Source organism: Thrips palmi, unplaced genomic scaffold, assembly GCF_012932325.1.
Source record: "Thrips palmi isolate BJ-2018 unplaced genomic scaffold, TpBJ-2018v1 HiC_scaffold_17, whole genome shotgun sequence".
Taxonomy (NCBI): domain Eukaryota; kingdom Metazoa; phylum Arthropoda; class Insecta; order Thysanoptera; family Thripidae; genus Thrips; species Thrips palmi.
Window position 1 is genome coordinate 9,791,792 of NW_023144626.1, and position 19,953 is coordinate 9,811,744.

At 59.0% G+C, this 19,953-nt stretch overlaps 3 protein-coding genes across 4 annotated transcripts; all 3 read left to right on the top strand.

Moving 5' to 3' along the window:
* Window positions 1–1,147: 1,147 nt before the first annotated feature.
* On the top strand, window positions 1,148–9,681 carry LOC117644026 (cytochrome P450 4C1-like). The gene is made up of 11 exons (XM_034383213.1): window positions 1,148–1,159; window positions 2,107–2,349; window positions 3,127–3,217; window positions 4,849–5,034; window positions 5,354–5,423; window positions 6,101–6,227; window positions 7,375–7,537; window positions 8,194–8,306; window positions 8,388–8,456; window positions 8,585–8,933; window positions 9,312–9,681. Exons 1-11 carry the CDS (start codon window positions 1,148–1,150, stop codon window positions 9,470–9,472), a joined length of 1,584 nt encoding a protein of 527 aa, XP_034239104.1. The 3' UTR covers window positions 9,473–9,681.
* Window positions 9,682–9,998: 317 nt separating this feature from the next.
* LOC117643791 (myophilin) lies at window positions 9,999–17,677 on the top strand. 2 transcript variants are annotated; one of them, XM_034382884.1, is made up of 5 exons: window positions 10,010–10,129; window positions 14,727–14,768; window positions 16,375–16,574; window positions 16,889–17,009; window positions 17,363–17,677. In XM_034382884.1, exons 1-5 carry the CDS (start codon window positions 10,124–10,126, stop codon window positions 17,543–17,545), a joined length of 552 nt encoding a protein of 183 aa, XP_034238775.1. In that variant the 5' UTR covers window positions 10,010–10,123; the 3' UTR covers window positions 17,546–17,677. The 2 variants fall into 2 exon arrangements, with proteins under 2 accessions (XP_034238776.1, XP_034238775.1); XM_034382885.1 differs by lacking the exon at window positions 14,727–14,768 and having other exon boundaries at window positions 9,999–10,129.
* A 582-nt stretch (window positions 17,678–18,259) lies between these two features.
* LOC117644027 (astacin-like metalloprotease toxin 5) lies at window positions 18,260–19,952 on the top strand. The gene is made up of 5 exons (XM_034383214.1): window positions 18,260–18,274; window positions 18,466–18,878; window positions 19,208–19,392; window positions 19,482–19,640; window positions 19,729–19,952. Exons 1-5 carry the CDS (start codon window positions 18,260–18,262, stop codon window positions 19,896–19,898), a joined length of 942 nt encoding a protein of 313 aa, XP_034239105.1. The 3' UTR covers window positions 19,899–19,952.
* Window position 19,953: the final 1 nt, after the last annotated feature.

A 19,953-nucleotide genomic window follows, 5' to 3' on the forward strand; every position in this document is an offset into this window, starting at 1 on the left:
GGTAGAGGATGACGGCCTGTGGGGCATTGGGTCGCGTCGCGCGCGTGGTCCGCTCGGTGGATGCGCGGCGCGCTGCGCGTGGCGGGTGCATGACCGCTCCACTCGCTTCACGTGGACCTCGACGAGACGAGTTGAGTCCTGTCTTGCCGCCCAGCCCCGCCGCGCCGCCTGCAGGCGACGCAGTTCGGCGCGCCAAGTGCCGACGAGGCAAAATAGTGGCGCGGCGCGTACTAGCGCTGCCCTCGTGGTGGTCCGCGCGCGAACCCACAAACGGCCAACTTCAATACCGCCGGAAGGTCCGAGGTTCCTTCAGAAAGACGCCGCCCTTAGTGTAATTTCCGTCTCGTTTCTCGTGTACGGTTTGCATGTTGCGCTTGGCAATGCGATGCACATTATAGCCCTCTCGGATAAACTACAGACGAATTAATAAAAACGATCCCCTCGGAATCATTTCCGTGGTGCGTTGTAGACGGAAACAACGGTGAAAATATTTGTTCGCCCAGCGAAACTTGACCGCCGCCACCGCCAGCCCTTCGGGCGCCGGGCCGCTGTGGGGCGGGCCGGGTCGGGCGGGTCGGCCAGGGCGGGCCAGGGCGGGCCAGGCGGGCCGGGCGGGCCGGGGCGGGCCAGGGCGGGCCGGGCGGCCAGGGCGGGCCAGGGCGGGCCGGGCGGGCCAGGCCGGGCGGGCCAGGGCGGGCCGGGCGGGCCAGGGCGGGCCAGGGCGGGCCAGGGCGGGCCGGGCGGGCCGGGGCGGGCCAGGGCGGGCCGGGCGGGCCAGGGCGGGCCAGGGCGGCCGGGCGGGCCAGGCCAGGGCGGGCCAGGGCGGGCCGGGGCGGGCCAGGGCCAGGCCTGGAGCGTGGAGGGCGTGGAGAGTGGAGGGGGCGGCGGCTGAGGGGGCGATGGGGCGATGGCGATGGCGGCGCAACGCCCGCAACGCCGCCAAGTCAGACGCAAAGGCATGTGTCCGCACTCCGCAGCGCTTCGCCTTCGCCGCTTCAGTCCAGACTAGAAGCAGCGCGCACGCGGAGCCCTACATGCTCCCCCTACCCGACCTGCCTCGCTCCGTCCTGACGCACCTGACCTAGAGGCCGGCAAGGACCGCACCACTACCACCACCAGCACCACCAGCAGCGCGTCCACGGCCAGCATGGCGGAAACGGTGAGTGTCGCCTTCGCATTGAGAGACACGACCGCGTCGTCCACGCCGTCGAGGAGTCGGCGAGGCGCTTCTGACGGCGGCGCAGTACATGTTGTGGACGGTGCATCGCGGTGCATCGGCGCCTGCAGTGGAAAAACCCCGGCCGCGCTCCGCCTCGCGGGATTTCAAAACGCGCCCTGGAGGACGGGGACGCGGATTCCGAATAGCGCTTTGTCGCTCTGTCTCTCTCGCACTCATGGAGCGGCCCGGTGGGGAGCGAGAGAGACAGCACGGCGAACGCAGCTTAGTCTTCAGGTGGCTTCAGGGCCGCGCACGGCAGCTCACTGGCACACATTCGAAGGCCCACAGGTACGCACAGTGGGCCAGCAGACCGGTGGAGGCGGCCAAAACTCTAGACGCGTTTCGAGCTCCAGAGTCTCTAAATGGGACTCGAACCAAACGTGTGACCCCACCAATGGATTGCTCTCGGAACGAGGAATCCATTGGTGGGGTCACACGTTCGATTCGAGTCCCATTTAGCGACTCTGGAGCTTAAAACGCGTCTAGAGTTTTGGCCGCCTCCACCGGTCTGCTGGCCCACTGTGGTACGGGTGCCATCGCTTGAGTGCCGCAACCACAAATTATTTTTACTCGTGTGGAGAGTATGCCTGCTTGCAACTGTCACGTCCTGGTGCGGGTTCGCCGGGTTCGCCCGCTGGGCCGGCGCCTCGCTTCCAGTCATTCGCTCTGATTCCGAGCGCGTTGACGGCCTCCTTGATGCTGCCCGCCAGCCTCGGCGCGTGCAGCACGACGAGGCCACCGTCGAGGCGCTCGGCGAGCTGCTCGGATGTCAGCGGCGAGGCCCCCGTTTGTTCGTCATCGCCATCCTGGTTCTGATGCAGGTGGACGCGGCGTCGTGGTCGCTGCTGCCCCGCGGCCTGCTGAGCGGCCTGCTGGTGGCCGCGTGCTGCGTGCTCGCCGTGGTCGTGACGGTCGTGTCGGCGGCCAGGCGCGTGCGCTTCTTGGCCGCGCTGCGCGGCGTGCCCGGCCCCAGGGCCCTGCCGCTGCTGGGCAACGCGCTGCAGCTCACGGGCACGCAGGAGGACTTCTTCAAGCTGATGGGGACGTGCGCGCGCGCCTACGGACCTATGTTCCGGCTGTGGGTCGGCACCAGGCCCTTCATCTTCCTGCACTCGGCCGAGGCCGTCCAGGTACCCACCAAGCCTTGTCAGCGGCGGGCGCTGCGAGTATTGTTCGCGTGTTTCTGTGCATCACTTTGGTTAGGTTCACCGAAGAGTATGTGACAAGATCCAGGAAGCGGAAGAAGGGGTTAAGTCGAGTTGATTCAGTGACCTCTTATCAGTCTATCAAGTAAACATGAGCGAAAATTTGGTCCAAAAATAAGTGTGGTGAGACAAGTCCCATCCTCTTGCATCTATTTTTAGATGACATTCCCCACCTGTTCTCCCACCTGCAAGGCTTAGGCCTTGCAAAAGTGCACGGATTCAACTCGACTTATACCCTTCTTCCGCTCCCTGGACCAAATGCCCTCAGTGTTTGGCCGTCATTTGAGTTTCAATTCAATCGAGTGATGTCTCGTGAGTCGGCTGAAACTCCCACGACGCACAGTGGCCTAGAGGACCGGTGGAGGTGGCCAAAATTCTAGACGCGTTTTGAGTTCGAGAGTCGCTAAACTGGACTCGAACGGAGCGTGTGACCCCACCAATGGATTCCTCGTTCAGAGAGCAATCCATTGGTGGTCTCACACGTTCGGTTCGAGACCCATTTCGCTACTCTGGAGCTCAAAACGCGTCGGGAATTTTGGCCGCCTCCACCGGTCTTCTGGACCACTGTGCGAGGCAGTAGTGTCGAAAGGGTTGCCGCCCTCCTTGATATTGCCTACGCAGCTCTTTCGATTTCGACACTGGTGCGTCCAAAAAATCTCGATCTACTTGTGTGGCAACGCTGTGTCCATTTCTCGCCCTCAGCCGATCCTCAACTCGGGCGAGCACATCGACAAGAGCCCCGACTACAAGTTCGTCGAGGCGTGGGTCGGCCAGGGGCTCGTCACCAGCACAGGTAGGCTCTCCAACGCGTACCGCGTGTCACTGCAGGCTGAATGTAAACAGCGCTTTTGTCGCTCCATCTCTCTCGCGTAGGTTTATGGAGCGTTCCGTGGGCAAGGGCGCCGGAAGTGGCGTTGGGGGGGGGGGGAAATTTACCGTAGATTGTGTGGCGTGTGCTTGTACTCTGAAAATGGCAAAAGTTAGGTAAAAGTCTAGAATTCTGTGAATTTTCGTGGTTAGCTCGCTTCGAAAGAAGCCTAAACCACCGTACTATTGGGTGTTGCCCCTTGACGGTAGGCAACCTCGTAAAATTTTCGCCTACTTCGGCTGGCCCCTTCCGTGGGAGTGCGAGAGAGACAGCGAGAAAAGCGAGGGGGAAAGCACTCGCGTAATAGTCCACTGTGTCCGTAATAGCACACGTAGTAGTGTGCGTAATAGTAGCGTAATAGCCGAAATTCTCAAAATTTGATCTATTTTAGGGGTTTTTTGGTCTGTTTTCAGCTAAATCCCTATATTTTGAGGCGTAATAGAGCGTTATAGGCGTAATAGTCGGGTCGCAGGTTTTAGGAGTGATTTCCCCCTCGGAGAAAACACTGCGGCAATGAGCGAGCCTTACTTGACCCAGACAGAAAGTGATCTGGCCGAGACGCGCTGACCTGCATTGCATTCACTGCTGCACAAGGGGGGAGAGGGAGGGAGAGGGGACGCCGATACAGTGAAGCACGCTGCACCGCGCCGAGCGCAAAAATATCCGGTCCTGTTGTGGCCGTCAACTCGAGTCGACACAATGACCCCCGGGATGGAGGGGGCGGGGCCGCGACGACTTTCTCTCTCCTGCCGTGCCCCTGCTCCTGCTGCAGCTGCGCGCTGCACCGAGGCCGGCACCGAGTCCACTCACCTTCCCGATTTAGCGCTGTGTGCGCCGCGCTTCCCGGTCCAGCGCGGCGCATAATTTTTGCGTTCCGCGCGCACAGAGCTGCGCGTCCTCCGCTTCACCTTGGGCCCTCCCCTCCCACACGCGTAGAGCTTGACCGTCTGTGTTTGGGTTTCATTTTTTTTTTGCCCGTTGGACGCTGCCGTCTGATTCCGAACACTGCTTCGTCGCTCTGTCTCTCTCGCACCCCTACGGACCGCCCCATGAGTGCGAGAGAGACAGAGCGACGAAAGCAGTGCTCGGAATCAGACGGCTGGACAAACTGCTGGCGTCGGCTTCTGCGACGCACCTGTGGGCCGACATCCCCCTCCCCTCTCGCCCCTCTCGCCCGCCGTCCGTCATAGGAGAGCCAGCGCAACGTAGTGTCGCCGCCCGACTTAAATTGAAGTGGGGCAGCGATGGCCGACCCTGCTTGAAGTGACTGTGCACAGTGGGCCATAAGCCGGTGGAGGCGGCCAAAACTCTAGACGCGTTTTGAGCTCCAGAGTCGCTAAATGGGACTCGAACCGAACGTCTGACCCCACCAATGGATTGCTCTCCGAACGAGGAATCCATTGGTGGGGTCACACGTTCGGTTCGAGTCCTGCTTAGCGACTCTGGAGCTCAAAACGCGTCTAGGGTTTTGGCCGCCTCCACCGGTCTTCTGGCCCACTGTGCTGTGGCGACGCTGATGGACACCAAAAATAACTTTTACAACTTTTTTTGTCGAGGCAACAAATGGCGCAATCGTCGAAAGCTGCTGACGCCGGCCTTCCACTCTGGCGTGCTGGGCGACTTCTTGGAACCGCTGAGGCGGGAGGCTGGCATCCTGGCCGATAAGATGTTGATACACCTCGGCGGCGCGCCCTTTGACATCGTACCCTACGCCAAGCTGGCCGCGCTCGACGTCATCTGCGGTAGGCTGCTGGAACACCATCGGCACGCCGATGACGCACAGTGGGCCAGAAGCCGGTGGAGGCGGCCAAAACTCTAGACGCGTTTTGAGCTCCAGAGTCGCTAAATGGGACTCGAACCGAACGTGTGACCCCACCAATGGATTCCTCGTTCGGAGAGCTATCCATTGGTGGGGTCACACGTTCGGTTCGAGTCCCATTTAGAGACTCTGGAGCTCAAAACGCGTCCAGAATTTTTGCCACCTTTACGGGTCTCCACGGGGTGGAGACCTGTTTCGTGCGTGAAAACACGGTAGTTTTACATTTGGACTCGTTGCCGCAGACACGGCTCTGGGGAAGCACGTCGGGGCCCAACGCAACGCCAACAACGCCTACGTCGTGGCCATCGACAGGTAACACTTACTCCATAACTTTAAATAATCTGGTTATTCGCCATACAGCCTGAAGAGTGGACTGTCGAAAAGACATCGATCGAGCACACTGAGAGAAGGTGGTGCCCAGAAACTGACCGACTAAGTCGCCCGCCCCAGTTTTTAGGGCGACTCCGCCTACTTTCTGGGCGACACAGTCGCCTAGTTTTAGGGCATCTTGGTCGTAAATACAGAGCTTACTTATCAATGCTGGCCCAAGGCACCCACAACCTGAGCACTTTTGGGGTTGGTCCGACCTAATGTAAACCACTGCTGCCCAGATTTGGGGCACCCATTGCGCCTAGATCCGGGGCATCTCTGACGCCACCCAAATGTGAAATCCATTGAGTTTATCCATGTGCAGGCAGACTTGTGTGCAATGCCTTGGGCCAGCATGGATAAGTAAGCTCAGTATTTACATGACCGAGATGCCCTGAAACTAGGCGACTGTGTCGCCCAGAAAGTAGGCGACCCAAGTCGCCCTAAAAACTGGGGCGGGCGACTTACTCGGTCAGTTTCAGGGCACCACCTTGTCTCAGTGTAGACATCGAATGCTCCGATTTTCGAGATGATCGACATCGCATCGACATAGGGCAGAGTGCGGCACGGCGGTCTTGACGTAAAGTTGCCGTTTTTCTCTTTTTTTCACGACTTGCCAGGATCACCAGCATCGTGCAGAGGCGCTTCATCACGCCGTGGCTCAAGCCGGAGGCGCTGTTCCGCCTCACCGAGCTGGGCCGGCTGCAGGCCAAGTGCGTGCAGGTCATCCACGGCTTCACCAGCAGGGTGAGCCACGTGACCTAACCTAACCTATTTCCTCGACGTGTAGAGGGGCACAGAGAGACCCGGGAGAGAGAGAGAGAGAGAGAGAGAGAGAGAGAGAGAGAGAGAGAGAGAGAGAGAGAGAGAAAGAGAGAGAGAGAAAGAGAGAGAGAGAAAGAAGAGAGAGAGAGCGAGAGAGAGAGAGAGATAGAGAGAGAGAGAGAGAGAGAGAGAGAGAGAGAGAGAGAGAGCGAGAGCGAGAGAAATTGTGTATATTTTGCCTACCTACAGGGGTATGTGATGCGGGTTGCCTACTATCAGGCGTTTACGGAATTTAACAGGGGGCGATTTCTCCCCCCCCCCCCAAAAAAAAAAAAAAAAAAAAAAACGCGCCTGCAGCGAGAACACTGGGAGCCTCGCGGTGCGGTCGTCTGGCAAAATGGCGGATGTGAAATGTGCTGGGGATCGCATTTCGGGCCGAGGCGATGGTGCGAGTCTGCACCTCACCCCGGTAGGCGGAGCGGCGATGTGCGTCATCACGCGCGTATCGAAAGAGCACGCCCATTGGCTACCCAGGGGGAATACTCTTTTCGCTCCGGAGCCAACTGGAGGCGGGGCCAGACTACGGGGGCGTCGCCTACGTCGTCAAAATGGCCCACAGTTTTCGCCGAACAGTCCACTGGTTGTGGGTGGGAAAAGCGGTTCTTTTCCTGCGGACTGATTCTGAGAGTCGTTTTCATCGCTCTGTCTCCTTCGCACCTATACAGAATGCCCCATGAGTGCGACAGAGACAGCGCGACGAAAAGGTCTCCCGCGGGAGCGACGAATCCTATACATTTGAGTATAGGCCTCATTCGTTTCTAGAAAGGAATGCCGAGCCGATGTTATACGTTTCAGATGTCAGTGGCGTGCGCTTGTGTGGGGGGGGGCATGATCCCCCGCCCCTTTCGGCCACTAGACAGCCGCCTGGAAGATAGGCAAATTGTGCCCCTTTCCCCTGTAAGTAGGCCAAAAGCATGGCCTGACTCCCCCTCTTTCAAAATTTATGCGCATGCCACTGTCAGATGTATGACTTTCCATAAATTGAATGGCATCTCCTAACCTTTCCACAAAGCCCAAGCTCAGCCTCACAGTGCGGTATCAGTTAACTCATGAGGGTTTTGTGGCGCAGGTCTACGAGGCGCGGAAGCAGGAGCTGGAGAGGCAGTGTGCCAAGCAGTTTGCCAAGGGGACGCTGCAGCAGACGCTCCCGGAGCTGCAGGGCGACCAACCAGGCCAGCCAGCCACGCCGGGGTGCATGCCCGTGCCAGTGCCAGTGGCGCCCAAACCAGAACGTAAGTCTGAGGCTAAGGACGAAGCAGAAGTGGGTGGTATGGCCCAAGGGGTGACCCACCGTAAAATTTTGTGTACAATGATTGTGCGAATGTGCGAGAATGTGCAAGACTCCTGGCGTTTTTGCCACACATGCTGCACACTTACAGGCGTTTTTGTCACCTGAATGTGGAATGTGGTCAGATTTTGTACAATGAATGTGAGAAGCTGTTCCCCCCCACAGTGGGCCAGAAGACCGGTGGAGGCGGCCAAAACTCTAGACGCGTTTTGAACTCCAGAGTCGCTAAGCTGGACTCGAATCGAACGTGTGACCTCACCAATGGATTCCTCGTTCGGAGAGCAAGCCATTGATGGGGTCACGCGTTCGGTTCGAGTCCTATTTAGCGACTCTGGAGCTCAAAACGCGTCTAGAGTTTTGGCCGCATCCACTGGTCTTCTGGCCCACTGTGCCCCCTCGGTATGGTCTGAGACTTGGGCGCTGCGGCCTCGTCTGCCTTGGATTCCTAGATTCGCCGCTCCCCGCAGAATACCACAACGCTGCGTCCAGCCGCGCAGTTTCCCTGAAACGCGCGGGATTTTGTTTACGGTTACGGGACGGCCCCCGAGTCGACTCGTAAAATATCCGCTGACGCGGCGCTCCGATTGTTCTTCGTCGCAGGGCGGAGCGGGCGGAGGCTGGCCATGCTGGACCTGCTGCTGGACCTCAAGACGAAGGGCGCGGACCTGACCGACGCCGACATCAAGGAGGAGGTGGACACCTTCACGTTCGCCGTGAGTGATTTCTCTGTTTTTCGCCGGAAAGTGGCGGTATGGTTCGGCTGATTGCTCTCTCTGTGGCGGCACGCCCTGCAGGGACACGACACCACGGCGGCGGGCTTCAGTTGGTGCCTGTACGTCCTGGGCCAGCACGCCGACGTGCAGGTGAGGACGGTCGAGGAGCTGCTACCAGCAGACTCCGCCTGTCCCTCTCGCACTCATGGAGCTTTCCGTGTGCGTGAGGGACAGGCGATATCAGTCGAACGGCGCTGTGACATGCTTTTCCCGTGCAGGATCGCATCGTGCGGGAGTGGCGCGAGGCCTTGCTGCAGGCCGGCGGCGAGCTGTCCGTGCGCGACCTGGTGCGCCTCGACTACATGGAGTGCTGCATCAAGGAGGTGCTGCGCCTGTACCCCGTGGTGCCGCTGATCGCGCGCGACATCCGCCACCCCGTCAGCATCCTGGGCGAGGACATCCCCGCCGGCTGCACCGTGCTCGTCAACGCCTTCCTGCTGCACCGCGACCCGCGCTTCTTCCCGGACCCCGAGCGCTTCGACCCCGAGCGCTTCCGCGGCGACGGCGACGGCCCGCGCCACCCCTTCGCCTACGTGCCCTTCAGCGCCGGCTCCAGGAACTGCATCGGTGAGCCCCGCCGCGCCCCGCCGCGCCCCGCCCCGCCCCGCCCCGCCCCCGCCCCGCTCCACCCCGCCCCGCCCTGCCCCGCCCCCGCCCCGCTCCACCCCGCCCCGCCCCGCCCCGCCCCGCCCCGCCCCGTCGGCCGGTAGGCTGGTCCCGAAGAGTGCTCTGTCGCCGTGTCTCTGTCGCACCCCTACGGCGCGCCCCATGGCGGCGAGAGAGACAGAGCGACGGAGGAACTGTTCGGAATCAGGCATCTTCCCGCGCTTCGGTGTCGGAAAGGCTGCCTACCCGCCGGCGCTAGCCCGGCTTGCCTGGCTTGCCTTGCGCCGACGCTGTCTCTCTCTGTCTCTCTTTGACGCAGGCCGTTTCTCTCCTCCGCAGGGCAACGGTTCGCGATGCTGGAGCTGAAGGTGCTGCTCGGCACCGTCCTGGACAGGTTCCACGTCGCCAGCGCGGACCCCCAAAACGCCCTCCGCCTGGTGGCCGAGCTCGTCCTCACCAACGTCGGCGGCATCCGAATCTCGCTGACGCCTCGCGCCTAGGCCGCCCAGGCCCGCTGGCCAGGTCGCCGCTCTTGTTTTTCTGTCTCTTACTTTGTGAAATGTTTTGGTGAGGGAGGGGAGCGAGGTTTTTATAGTTACCATGACCTGTTTTTCCATTCCCTTTTATGTTAATTTTCGTTGTTGTAAAGATTTCAGTATTCTTCTTATGTGATAAAGTTACTTGTTGACCTTTGTTGGGATAAATCTGACATTTTGTCACCACTTGTCTTGACACTGGTATCCCCTTGCCTCATCACAGTGCTTCTTTTTTTTTTTGGGGGGGGGGGGAAGCCCGGAAAAGTCACAAGAGCAGCTTCGCACACATAACACAGTGGTTCAGAAAGGGTGTTTTGTTAGTTTGCTTTGGGGGTGAATTTTATTTTCCTTGAGACGAGCGTCAGTGCCATCCTTGCCGCCCGAACCGCGGACACGGTTTAGCGGACGAGCGTAGGCCGCGTGGGGTGGGGGTCGTGGGGGTGAGGGGATGGGGAGGGGAGGGGGAGGGGGCGTGGCGGCAGGGGGCGTCGTCGCCGTGTGGATGTTGCGTCCCCCGGCGGCAGCAGTCAGTATTCCTGCCAGAGACGCCCAGTGAGGAAGCCAGGCCCAGGCCCTCTCCGCACCCAGCCCAGCACCAACACCACAGACAGCACCATGCCGGTAAGGGGCCTGCGCGCAGCGCGACGCGACCGCGTTCTCCACCGCCTCACCACTGCACTGGGCACTGACACTCCGACAGACACCAATTCTGTTTCCCATGTCCCATGTCCGACTCTTGTTTTGCGCATGGATGTTATTGTCAAATCAAATTATTTACTGACAGTCGATAGTGCTCGCGTTCGGCTACAATCAGTGGGGGAATATTGGGGGAGGTCCGCCACTGACTGAAATAAAGTACAATTATTGAATGCGTGAATGACGTTGTGTCATAGAGATTTTGATTCCGTTGTAGTCGATTGTCTGCCCAGTACAATGCGGCTCTAACGCTTAAGCAACACCTAGAACGCGGAAAAAAATTACCAACACTCCCCCCCTCCCCCTCTCTCTTTCTCTCTCTTCGAACGAAAGAAGGGAGCGATGGCACCGGTCTGGGGACGTCCTCTAGACGCGTCGCGCGACGGTTTTGGCACCTCTGGGCTGTAATTGATGAATGGGCACTGATGCCTGGGATGAATTAATGGATCCGGATGTCTGGTGAAGGGCTGCAGGGAGGGGCTGAAGGGCCAGCTGTTTTCGTAACGCGCAACTGAAGGGTTCCTCTCCCACCTAGAGTCCTAGAGTCGCTAGCGTGTTCGCCCCATCTTTTCATACTTCCCTAGCTCTCAAACTGTGACGAATTTCTACAAAATTTTCAGTAAGGCCAAATACCGCTAAGATTTATTTCTTTACTAAAAAAATAAAAAATGACTCTGGATCCTAGTGGACAAAACAGATGATCCCTTCGCCGCAGGGCGATAAAAGTGGACTGGATATCGGCCAAAAGTCAATCTGGCTGGGCTAGGGGTGCGGCGGCAAGGCGAGGAGGGGAGGCGGGGACTGATTTGTAAAGCGCGGATGAAAATAATATAGAGCAAATGCCTCGTGACGGAGAGCGGGACGGAGCCAGCGGAGGACGGGGCCGCGTCGTCGAGAGATATTACGCATCCACGTCGAGGCGGGAAGAAAGTTATAACAAACGAGGAAGAAATTTATAGGCCAAAGCTAGGATGTTTTGTTGTCTGTTCTTTTTTGTCCTAGTTGTTGTCACGACGTTTGGCTTAAAACAAGTTCGTCATGATAATGTATTGTCAATCACTTAGTACACTGCAAAAATAACTTTTTCGTCACTTTTTAAAATTATTTTTTTTTGACGCACAAAATTTGAAATTGAATAATATGTTTAGGTGATCGTATTTCACGCAGCTGGGCTTCGTTGCTTTCGATATTGTCTTGTCGTTCGTCACGCCGCTTAACAGTACGAGCGAAGAAAGGGGAGGGGGTGACTTTTCTGGCGTCGGCCGTGTCAGGACAGCTATTCCTGGGGAAAGACGTGGGTGGATGCGCTTCAAGGCAAAGACCGGCGGGAAGTCCGTGTCATCAAGAGTACACGACGAGCAGGGCGGGGCGGCGGAGCGGGGGAGCGGCGGAGCAAGGGATCCTCCGTACCGCCCTAGGCCCAGAGTTATTGCCTATAACGCCTCGAGCGAATACAAAAGTATTTTTAAATCCTCCTAACTCTCGTATTGCCCCGAAAAAAGAACCGTAAGGCACAAAGCAGTGGCCCCAGTGCGAGCCAAGCGGGACGGTTCACGGTTTAAATCCCCACCCCATCTCTGCCTCAGTGGCAGTGACGCCAACGGCCATTTTCACATCACTTTCGCTAGCATTTTGCTGACGGTCACTTGGATGCGCGCCCTTGAAATCCACCAGTGTGCGGGCGCGCACAGTGACCAGGGAAGCCAGGGAATTCCCCCAGTGTGCTGCCGCCCTGCTGCCGCCGTGCTGCCCTTGGCGAGGCTCTCGAGAACACGCCCGCGGCCGGGCCTTGACCGCAAGCAACGCGAAGCGCGAAGCAACGCCATCTGGCTGCGGTCCGTCGGCCGGTCCGTCGGTCCGTCCCTTGGAGTGCTAAAATCGCTATTTTTGACGGCACCGCGTAAACACGCATCGGGTGCAGACGCTCGGGCCGCGCGAGCCTCTCGCTGCGGTTTTCAAGGCCGCGTGACCGGCATGACCCGCCGCGGCGGACTGGGGCGGACCACAGTGGGCCAGAAGGCCGGTGGAGGCGGCCAAAACTCTAGACGCGTTTTGAGCTCCAGAGTCGCTAAATGGGACTCGAACCGAACGTGTGACCCCACCAATGGATTGCTCTCCGAATGAGAATCCATTGATGGGGTCACACGATCGGTTCAAGCCCTGTTTAGCGGCTTTGCAGCTCAAAACGCGTCTAGAGTTTTGGCCGCCTCCACCGCTCTTCTGGCCCACTGTGCGGACTGCGGCTCGCGTCAGATGTTGCGCGCGCTCTCGTTGACGGCCAGGTGCATCGTGCATCCGTCACCACCTCGCAGCCACTGCGCCTGGTGGGCAGGCAGTGCCGTCTGCACCCTGGAAGGGCATGCCTGCCTGCCGGCGTGTCCCACTGAGTGATGCAACCTATTGTCACGAGCTAGCCCAGTGTCATTGCCTTAGAACCGCATTAGAAATAAGTCGGAACTCATTGTTTTGGCAACCTGGCGGTACCCGGCGGTACACCTGTGACGTGGCGGTTCTGTTCGACCCTTGGCAGGGCTCCCAAGCCGGCGCCGCCAGCGCGCCAAAACGGCCTGTCAAAACAACCCGACCGAGCAGGGAGCAGGGGTTCGAATCCCGCCAACTGATTTTTAGAGAGCTTCCGGGGTTCGCGGCCCCTGAAAATCCGAGTTGACAGTGGAGCAATGTCACAGGAGATTTTTTTTCTTGTTTCCTTTCTGGCTCTCCAGTGAACTGAGCACGTGCCAGAGTGCGGCTTGGGAGGGGTTCGGGGGCGCCGGGGGCGGGGCCGGGGGCAGGAGCGGGGGCAGGAGCGGGGGTGGGGCAGAGGGGCCCTTCCAGAGGGTGGCGGGGGCCGCGCTCGCCGCTACCGCTGCCGCAACGCCGCTGCCGCAGTCGAGTATTTTCGTCGATGAAGTCGTGGAGGCGAGGCTAAGCGAGGCTCCCCGAGGCGCTCCCCCGCCCCGCAGTAGGTTAGGGTGCTGCTCGCCGCGCCGCCGCCGCCGATGCAGTAGCACTTTGGTGGGCCAAGCCGCGCCAAGCAACCGCGGTGGCGTGTCTGCGCGTCCGCACGTCCTCGCCCCGCCCCCCCACAGTGGGCCAGAAGACCAGTGGAGGCGGCCAAAACTCTAGACGCTTTTTGAGCTCCAGAGTCGCTAAACTGGACTCGAACCGAACGTGTGAGCCCACCAATGGATTGCTCTCCGAACGAGGAGTCCATTGGTGGGGTCACACGTTTGGTTCGAGTCGCATTTAGCGACTCTGGAGCTCAAAACGCGTGGAGAGTTTTGGCCGTCTCCACCGGTCTTCTGGCCCACTGTTCGCCCCACCCACGCAACAGGCTCCCCGCCCGTCTGTCTCTCTCCCTCGACTGCCGCCCCCAGCCGGCGGCACGGCGCGGCTGCAGGGGATAAACACAACACAACCGACGGCGCTAAACTCATGGCTCTGCACCCGGTTTCGTCTCGCGTCCCGCCCACACTGTTAAAAAGTTGTAAACAAATTGAGAATTGTTTCGTGCTCGGCACCCCGCGACGGTGTTGCTATGTCTATGACAGCTGGGGAGTAAGAACCTGCGTGGCCGCGGCGTGGCGCGCTGCCAGACGCCGCCCGCCGGTGCGTGGGGCGTGGGTGCGTTCGGGCAGCTCGGGCGCTGCGGGCATCGGGAGGGGCAGTTCGCGGAAAAAAGAGAAACGTTACCCTGGCAGCAAGCGGCTTCAATGAAGTCGGCCAGTACGCCCTGGTGGACCGTGGACCGCTTCGCCTCCCCGGATGCTCGTAGGCGGAAGGGTCTCTGCAGCCAAGAGGCCGCGGTGCGGCGAGGCGATTGCGATGAGATCACGGCGCTCAGTAGGCCAGAAGCCGGAGGAGGCGGACAAAACTCTGGGCGCGTTTCGAGCTCCAGAGTCGCTAAACAGGGCTCGAACCGAACGTGTGACCCCATCAATGGATTGCTCTCCGAACGAGGAACCCATTGGTCGGGTCACACGCTCGGTTCGAGGCCTGTTTAGCGACTCTGGAGCTCAAAACGCGTCCAGAGTTTCGTCCGCCTCCACCGGTCTTCTGGCCCACTGTGTGGCGGCCGCCTCTGTCTCGCAGGGGAGGCGCCGATAGGGCGGATCAATGGTGGATCGTGTCCCTGCGGCGCTGCGGCCGAGGCACAGTTTAGGTCTACTGGCGTAAACGCGTAAACGGGCCCCAGGAATAGCGCATGCTCTGCCTAGAGTCCTAACTGCCCCGCCCTCGCTCGCCCGCCTCCCTGCCCTGGCCAACGTGACGTAGGCGACGCAGGCTACCGTGCGCATGACCATGCTTCGCTGCTTCGAAAAGACGTGAGCCGCGTCGCGCCGTGCTCCGCTGCAGGGCGTGGTGCCATAGCCAATTAGGTTTTCAACATTGTCGAAAATTGTCATTTTGAGGATGTTGAAGTTTTGGGCTGTTCAAAAGTAGCTTTTCTGAATGTTGAGAACCTTGTTGCTCTGCTGTGGCGCACGGCACGCAGCTTGGTGAAGCGGGCTCTCTGTTGCAGGTGTTCGACGCCAACACCCCGGGATGGCTCAACTGTCGCCCCGTAAGACACCCCCTTGTTATAAAACCCGGCCGATTCTGTGTGTCCCGGTGTGTCCCCAGCAACCTAGCACGCGTTCCGTTTGGCTTGGACTCCTGTCGAGATTCCCCTCGCACAGTGGGCCAGAAGACCGGCGGAGGCGGCCAAAACTCTCGACGCGTTTTGATCTCCACAGTCGCTAAATAGGGCTCGAATCGAACGTGTGACCCCATCAATGGATTGCTCTCCGAACGAGGAATCCATTGGTGGGATCACACGCTCGGTTCGAGTCCCATTTAGCGACTCTGGAGCTCAAAACGCGTCTAGAGTTTTGGCCGCTTCCACTGGTCTTCTGGCCCACTGTGCTCCGCTTTCCGATGGCTCGATCGTGACCAAAGTCTTGAGCCGCAGATGGTTCACAGTTGGCCGTCCCCTTCCACGCTTCGGCAACGCGGTTGGCCCGCGGCCCCGCAGTGTGCAGGGTCCGCAAGGGATGCAGTCGGGCGGGACGCCCAAGGGACGCCCGCCCCCGCCGGCGTTGCAATCCCGCGTCCTTGGGCCAACCTGCACGATGCCGGTTGAAAATGTTTTATTTTCCGAAGGGGCGTGTCGTCAGGGGTATTTTCTGTGGGTCGGTCAGGGCGTAGACTTAATGGCGGCGTGAGTTTTCTTGGCACTGATCGCTTTCCTCCACCGTGAGTTCGCCACGCCTTCCATCGGCCGTCAGGCTCACTAGGGTAAATCCACTCTGAAATTTTCAGAGTTTCTGAGACTCTGACTTATTCCAGAGTTACAAGAGACTCTGAACCAGAGACTCACGAAATTCGCGCACCCCAAATTAAAGGCCAGAGTGTAATCTAGAGTTCAGAGTCAGGTGTTACCAGAGTTTCTGATGTCAGGGTTATCCAGAGTCTGTTGTCAGGGTGCCAGCATTAAGTTTCAGAGTCTTAATAAGGATAGAATATCTTGAACAGTGCTTGGTCTAGAACTGCCTTGGAAGTGTCCCTAGGGGCTAAAAATCGAGTCCGAGCCGAATCTGCAATCCATTTTTCGCTACCATCAAATGTACCTCAGCATACCCGGGGCCAAAACTATCCGATCAGATTGAAATTAAAACTGCCTAGTAAAAGTCCATAGATGACACCTACCAATTGCAATCAAAAATAACAAAAACTTCCCGAGTTATGGCTTCGTCAATTTGGAAAAATCTAACTCTGAAACTCAGACGATGGCTCAACTCTGAAACTGTGAACCGACTCTGGAAATCTGGATTGAACACTTAACTCTAAAATCAAGGACTCCAAAACTCTGCAACTCTGACGCTGAACTCTAAAACTCTGAGCGTAAACTCCTGCAACCTGACGCTGAACTCTGAAACTCTGAGCGTAACTCTGCAACTTGACTTGAACTCTGAAACTCTGACCTGAACTCTGAAACTCTGAGCAAAACTCTGCAACTCTGACAAAACTCTAAAAATCCAGAGTGGATTTACCCTAGTGCTGGCCAGCTTGTGGGGCTTGCCGCCGTGCCCGCCCGTCCGTCCGTCCGTCCGTCCGTCCGTTTGGCTTCAAGCCCTTGCCGCGCCGCCAAAAGCCAAAAGCCCACGCTCACCTCAGCCTTCTCGTTGCAGGCCCGCAACAAGGACCAGGAGAAGGAGGTCCTGGACTGGATCGAGGCGGTGACGGGGGAGAAACTGCCCGCCGCACCCTACGAGGACGTCCTCAAGGACGGCGTCGTCCTCTGCAACCTCATCAACAAGATCGCCCCCGGCTCCGTCAACAAGATCCAGACCAAGGGAACCAACTTCCAGCTCATGGAGAACGTCCAGCGGTACGGAAAGCCTCTGGCGTACAGTGGGCCAGACGACCGTGGAGGCGGCCAAAACTCAAGACGCGTTTAGAGCTCCAGAGACGGTAAATGGGACTCGAACCGAACGTGTGACCCCACCAATGGATTGCTCTCCGAACGAGGAATCCATTGATGGGGTCACACGTTCGGTTCGAGTCCTATTCAGCGACTCTGGAGCTCAAAACGCGTCTAGAGTTTTGGCCGCCTCCACGGTCTTCTGGCCCACTGTGTGGCGTCGGCCTCTCTTGCCGCACACTGCGCGAACAACCCTCGGTGAACATGTCTTCCGTGTCCAGGTTCCAGGCCGCCATCCGCAAGTACGGCGTCCCCGACGAGGAGATCTTCCAGACCGCCGACCTTTTCGAGAGAAGGAACATCCCCCAGGTCACACTGTGCCTGTACTCTCTGGCCAGAATCGTAAGTAGAAAATAATCCAGCAAGTTTGCGCAACTCATTGGCGGCCCCATATCCGCTGGCCGATAATCCGCACCATGCCGCCTCACAGTGGGCCAGAAGCCGGTGGAGGCGGCCAAAACTCTAGACACGTTTTGAACTCCAGAGTCGCTAAATGGGACTCGAACCGAACGTGTGACCCCACCAATGGATTCCTCGTTCGGAGAGCAATCCATTGGTGGGGTCACACGTTCGGTTCGAGTCCCATTTAGCGACTCTGGAGCTCAAAACGCGTCTGGAGTTTTGGCTGCCTCCACCGACTTCTGGCCCACTGTGCGCCTTACCACCTGCCCTGACGATCGCTCTCCCCTTTGCAGACCCAGAAGCACCCCGAGTACACCGGGCCGCGGCTGGGCCCCAAGATGGCGGACGAGAACAAGCGCGAGTTCACCGACGCGCAGCTGCGCGCGCACGAGGGCGAACTCAACCTGCAGATGGGCTTCAACAAGGGCGCGTCGCAGTCCGGCCACGGCGGGTTCGGCAACACCCGGCACATGTAGAGGCCACCCCCTCCCACCCCTCCCCCTCCCTCCCGCATAGAAATCTATCTTTTGTACAATTGTATACTACCCCTGTATTACCCTGCGGACTTTAAGGAATGATGAATAAATTACGTTGTCTTTTTCTGTAAAGTGTCGCTTTAGTTAATTTTTGCCCGCCTAACTTACTTGCGTTTCGTAAGTTACTTGCAGACGTGGTTTCATCATCACCGTCACGTTTCGCGATTTAGTGGCGCTCCCCAATCGAAAGGGTGGCAAGGAGGTCAGGCGAGTGAGGCGAGAGGAGAGGGGTGCGATAGTGCCGCCGACAAGCACGTGTGGGTGAAAACGGCTCGGGGAAGGGGCCGGACTGGCCAGACACAGCCACACAGTGGGCCAGAAGCCGGTGGAGGCGGCCAAAATTCTAGACGCGTTTTGAGCTCCAGAGTCGCTAAATGGGACTCGAACCGAACGTGTGACCCCACCAATGAATTCCTCGTTCGGAGAGCAATCCATTGGTGGGGTCACACGTTCGGTTCGAGTCCCATTTAGCGACTCTGGAGCTCAAAACGCGTCTAGAGTTTTGGCCGCCTCCACCGGCTTCTGGCCCACTGTGAGCCAGGCCATTAGCACCCCGGCAATACCCCTCGCGAGGAGATTGGCGCGGAACATCGGTACAAAGTACAAAAGGCGTGGACTTCCCCGTCGGCCGCGGACTGCGACGGACCCCCGACGATGCGGCCGCGAGTGGTGCTGGTGGTCGTGGCCTTGGCCGTGGCCCTGGCCGGCAGTCGGGCCGCACCCCCCGCTGCGAGCAGGGCCCCGCCGACGAACGAGGACGCCGTCGACGACGTGGATGACGGCGACGACGAGCGGGCCGCCGCCATGACGGCCATGACGCAGTACTGGCGGACCGTGGAGCGCGCCCTGGCGGACGGCAGCGCGGAGCAGCAGGGCATGCTGCAGGAGGGCGACATCCTCAGCCTGGTGCGTGGTGGCGGTGGTGGCCTCTCTCTCCGTCTCCGACTGCCCCAGTCAGCGCAGTGACAGGAACCTCCTTCCTCGCTCTGTGTGCTGCACGTTGTTTTCGTTTCGCGGAGCTGCAACTCGATCGCTTTCTGACCTTCTTGGCCGCGGACGCACAGCCCCCCGGCCTCCGCAACGCCGACGCGGACCCCCACAGCCTGTGGCCGCACCGCGAGGTGGTGCTGGACCTGGCGCCGGGCGAGTGGTCCCCGCAGGACCTGCGCCTGCTGCAGGACGCGCTGCAGGACATCGAGCGCGAGTCGTGCGTGCGCTTCGTGCGCCGCACCAACCAGACCGACTACCTACTGCTCAAGCACACCGGCCACAGGTGAGAGCGAGAGAGCGAGAGAGAGGGACAGACAGACAGGGCGTCGCACAGTGGGCCAGACGACCGGCGGAGGCGGCCAAAACTCTAGACGTGTTTTGAGCTCCAGAGTCGCTAAACAGGACCCGAACCAAACGTGTGACCCCATCAATGGATTCCTCGTTCGGAGAGCAATCCATTGGTGGGGTCACACGTTCGGTTCGAGGCCTGTTTAACAACTCTGGAGCTCAAAACGCGTCTAGAGTTTTGGCCGCCTCCACCGGCCTTCTGGCCCACTGTGCGTCGCGATGATCGGGAGGCGCTCAAGGCAAGCCCTTGGCCCTTGGTTGCAGCTGCGCCTCCATCGTGGGCTTCCAGGAGGGCGTCGGCCCCATCCCCACCTTCCTGGGCGGCTCGGGCTGCCTGCGCAAGGGCACCATCCAGCACGAGATGCTGCACACGCTGGGCATGTGGCACGAGCACACCCGCCCCGACAGGGACGAGCACGTCACCGTCCTCTGGGGGAACATCGCTCCCGGTGAGAAGAGTCTACCCTAAAACTGCCCTCAGGCGTGATTTCGGCTGATGGCTCCCCCTGCACCGCCTTCCCTTTGCTCTCCTCTCCAGGACGTAAGCCCAACTTCCTGCGCCGCCCCCCGGGCACCGTGCGGACCCTGGGACTTCCCTACGATTACGGCTCCGTCATGCACTACCGCTCCGTGGCGTTCTCCAGGAACGGACTTCCCACCATCGTGCCTAAGGTGGTTCAAGGCTTGCCGCTTATGGGTCAGTATAAATAAAATGAGTCAATTTGTACGCTGCTACCGGCAGTTACCTCCCGCTTTCAAGATATTTTTCTCTTTTGCTTCTTCAGGTCAAAGAAGAAGATTTAGTCAACTTGACATTGCAAAGCTTAACACTTTGTATAATTGCCCCGCTCCTTACTATCGTAAAGAGAGTGTCTATTTAGACAATTTGTTGATCAATTTGATTGAAGACAGTTTCCCAAAAAGAACTAACCACAACATCTTACAGGCTACCTGATTTGTGTATTGGAGATGGGTGAGTAATGTGAAGGGAATAATAAAGAAGACATTCG

Excerpts from the sequence above, each read along its gene's own strand:
- LOC117644027 (XM_034383214.1), top strand. Across the intron at positions 19,393-19,481 it reads CTGGGGGAACATCGCTCCCG|GACGTAAGCCCAACTTCCTG; the intron begins GTGAGAAGAGTC and ends TCTCCTCTCCAG. Across the intron at positions 19,641-19,728 it reads TCAAGGCTTGCCGCTTATGG|GTCAAAGAAGAAGATTTAGT; the intron begins GTCAGTATAAAT and ends TTGCTTCTTCAG.
- LOC117644026 (XM_034383213.1), top strand. Across the intron at positions 5,035-5,353 it reads CGCGCTCGACGTCATCTGCG|ACACGGCTCTGGGGAAGCAC; the intron begins GTAGGCTGCTGG and ends TCGTTGCCGCAG. Across the intron at positions 5,424-6,100 it reads TACGTCGTGGCCATCGACAG|GATCACCAGCATCGTGCAGA; the intron begins GTAACACTTACT and ends ACGACTTGCCAG.
- LOC117643791 (XM_034382884.1), top strand. Across the intron at positions 16,575-16,888 it reads CTCATGGAGAACGTCCAGCG|GTTCCAGGCCGCCATCCGCA; the intron begins GTACGGAAAGCC and ends TTCCGTGTCCAG. Across the intron at positions 17,010-17,362 it reads TGTACTCTCTGGCCAGAATC|ACCCAGAAGCACCCCGAGTA; the intron begins GTAAGTAGAAAA and ends TCCCCTTTGCAG.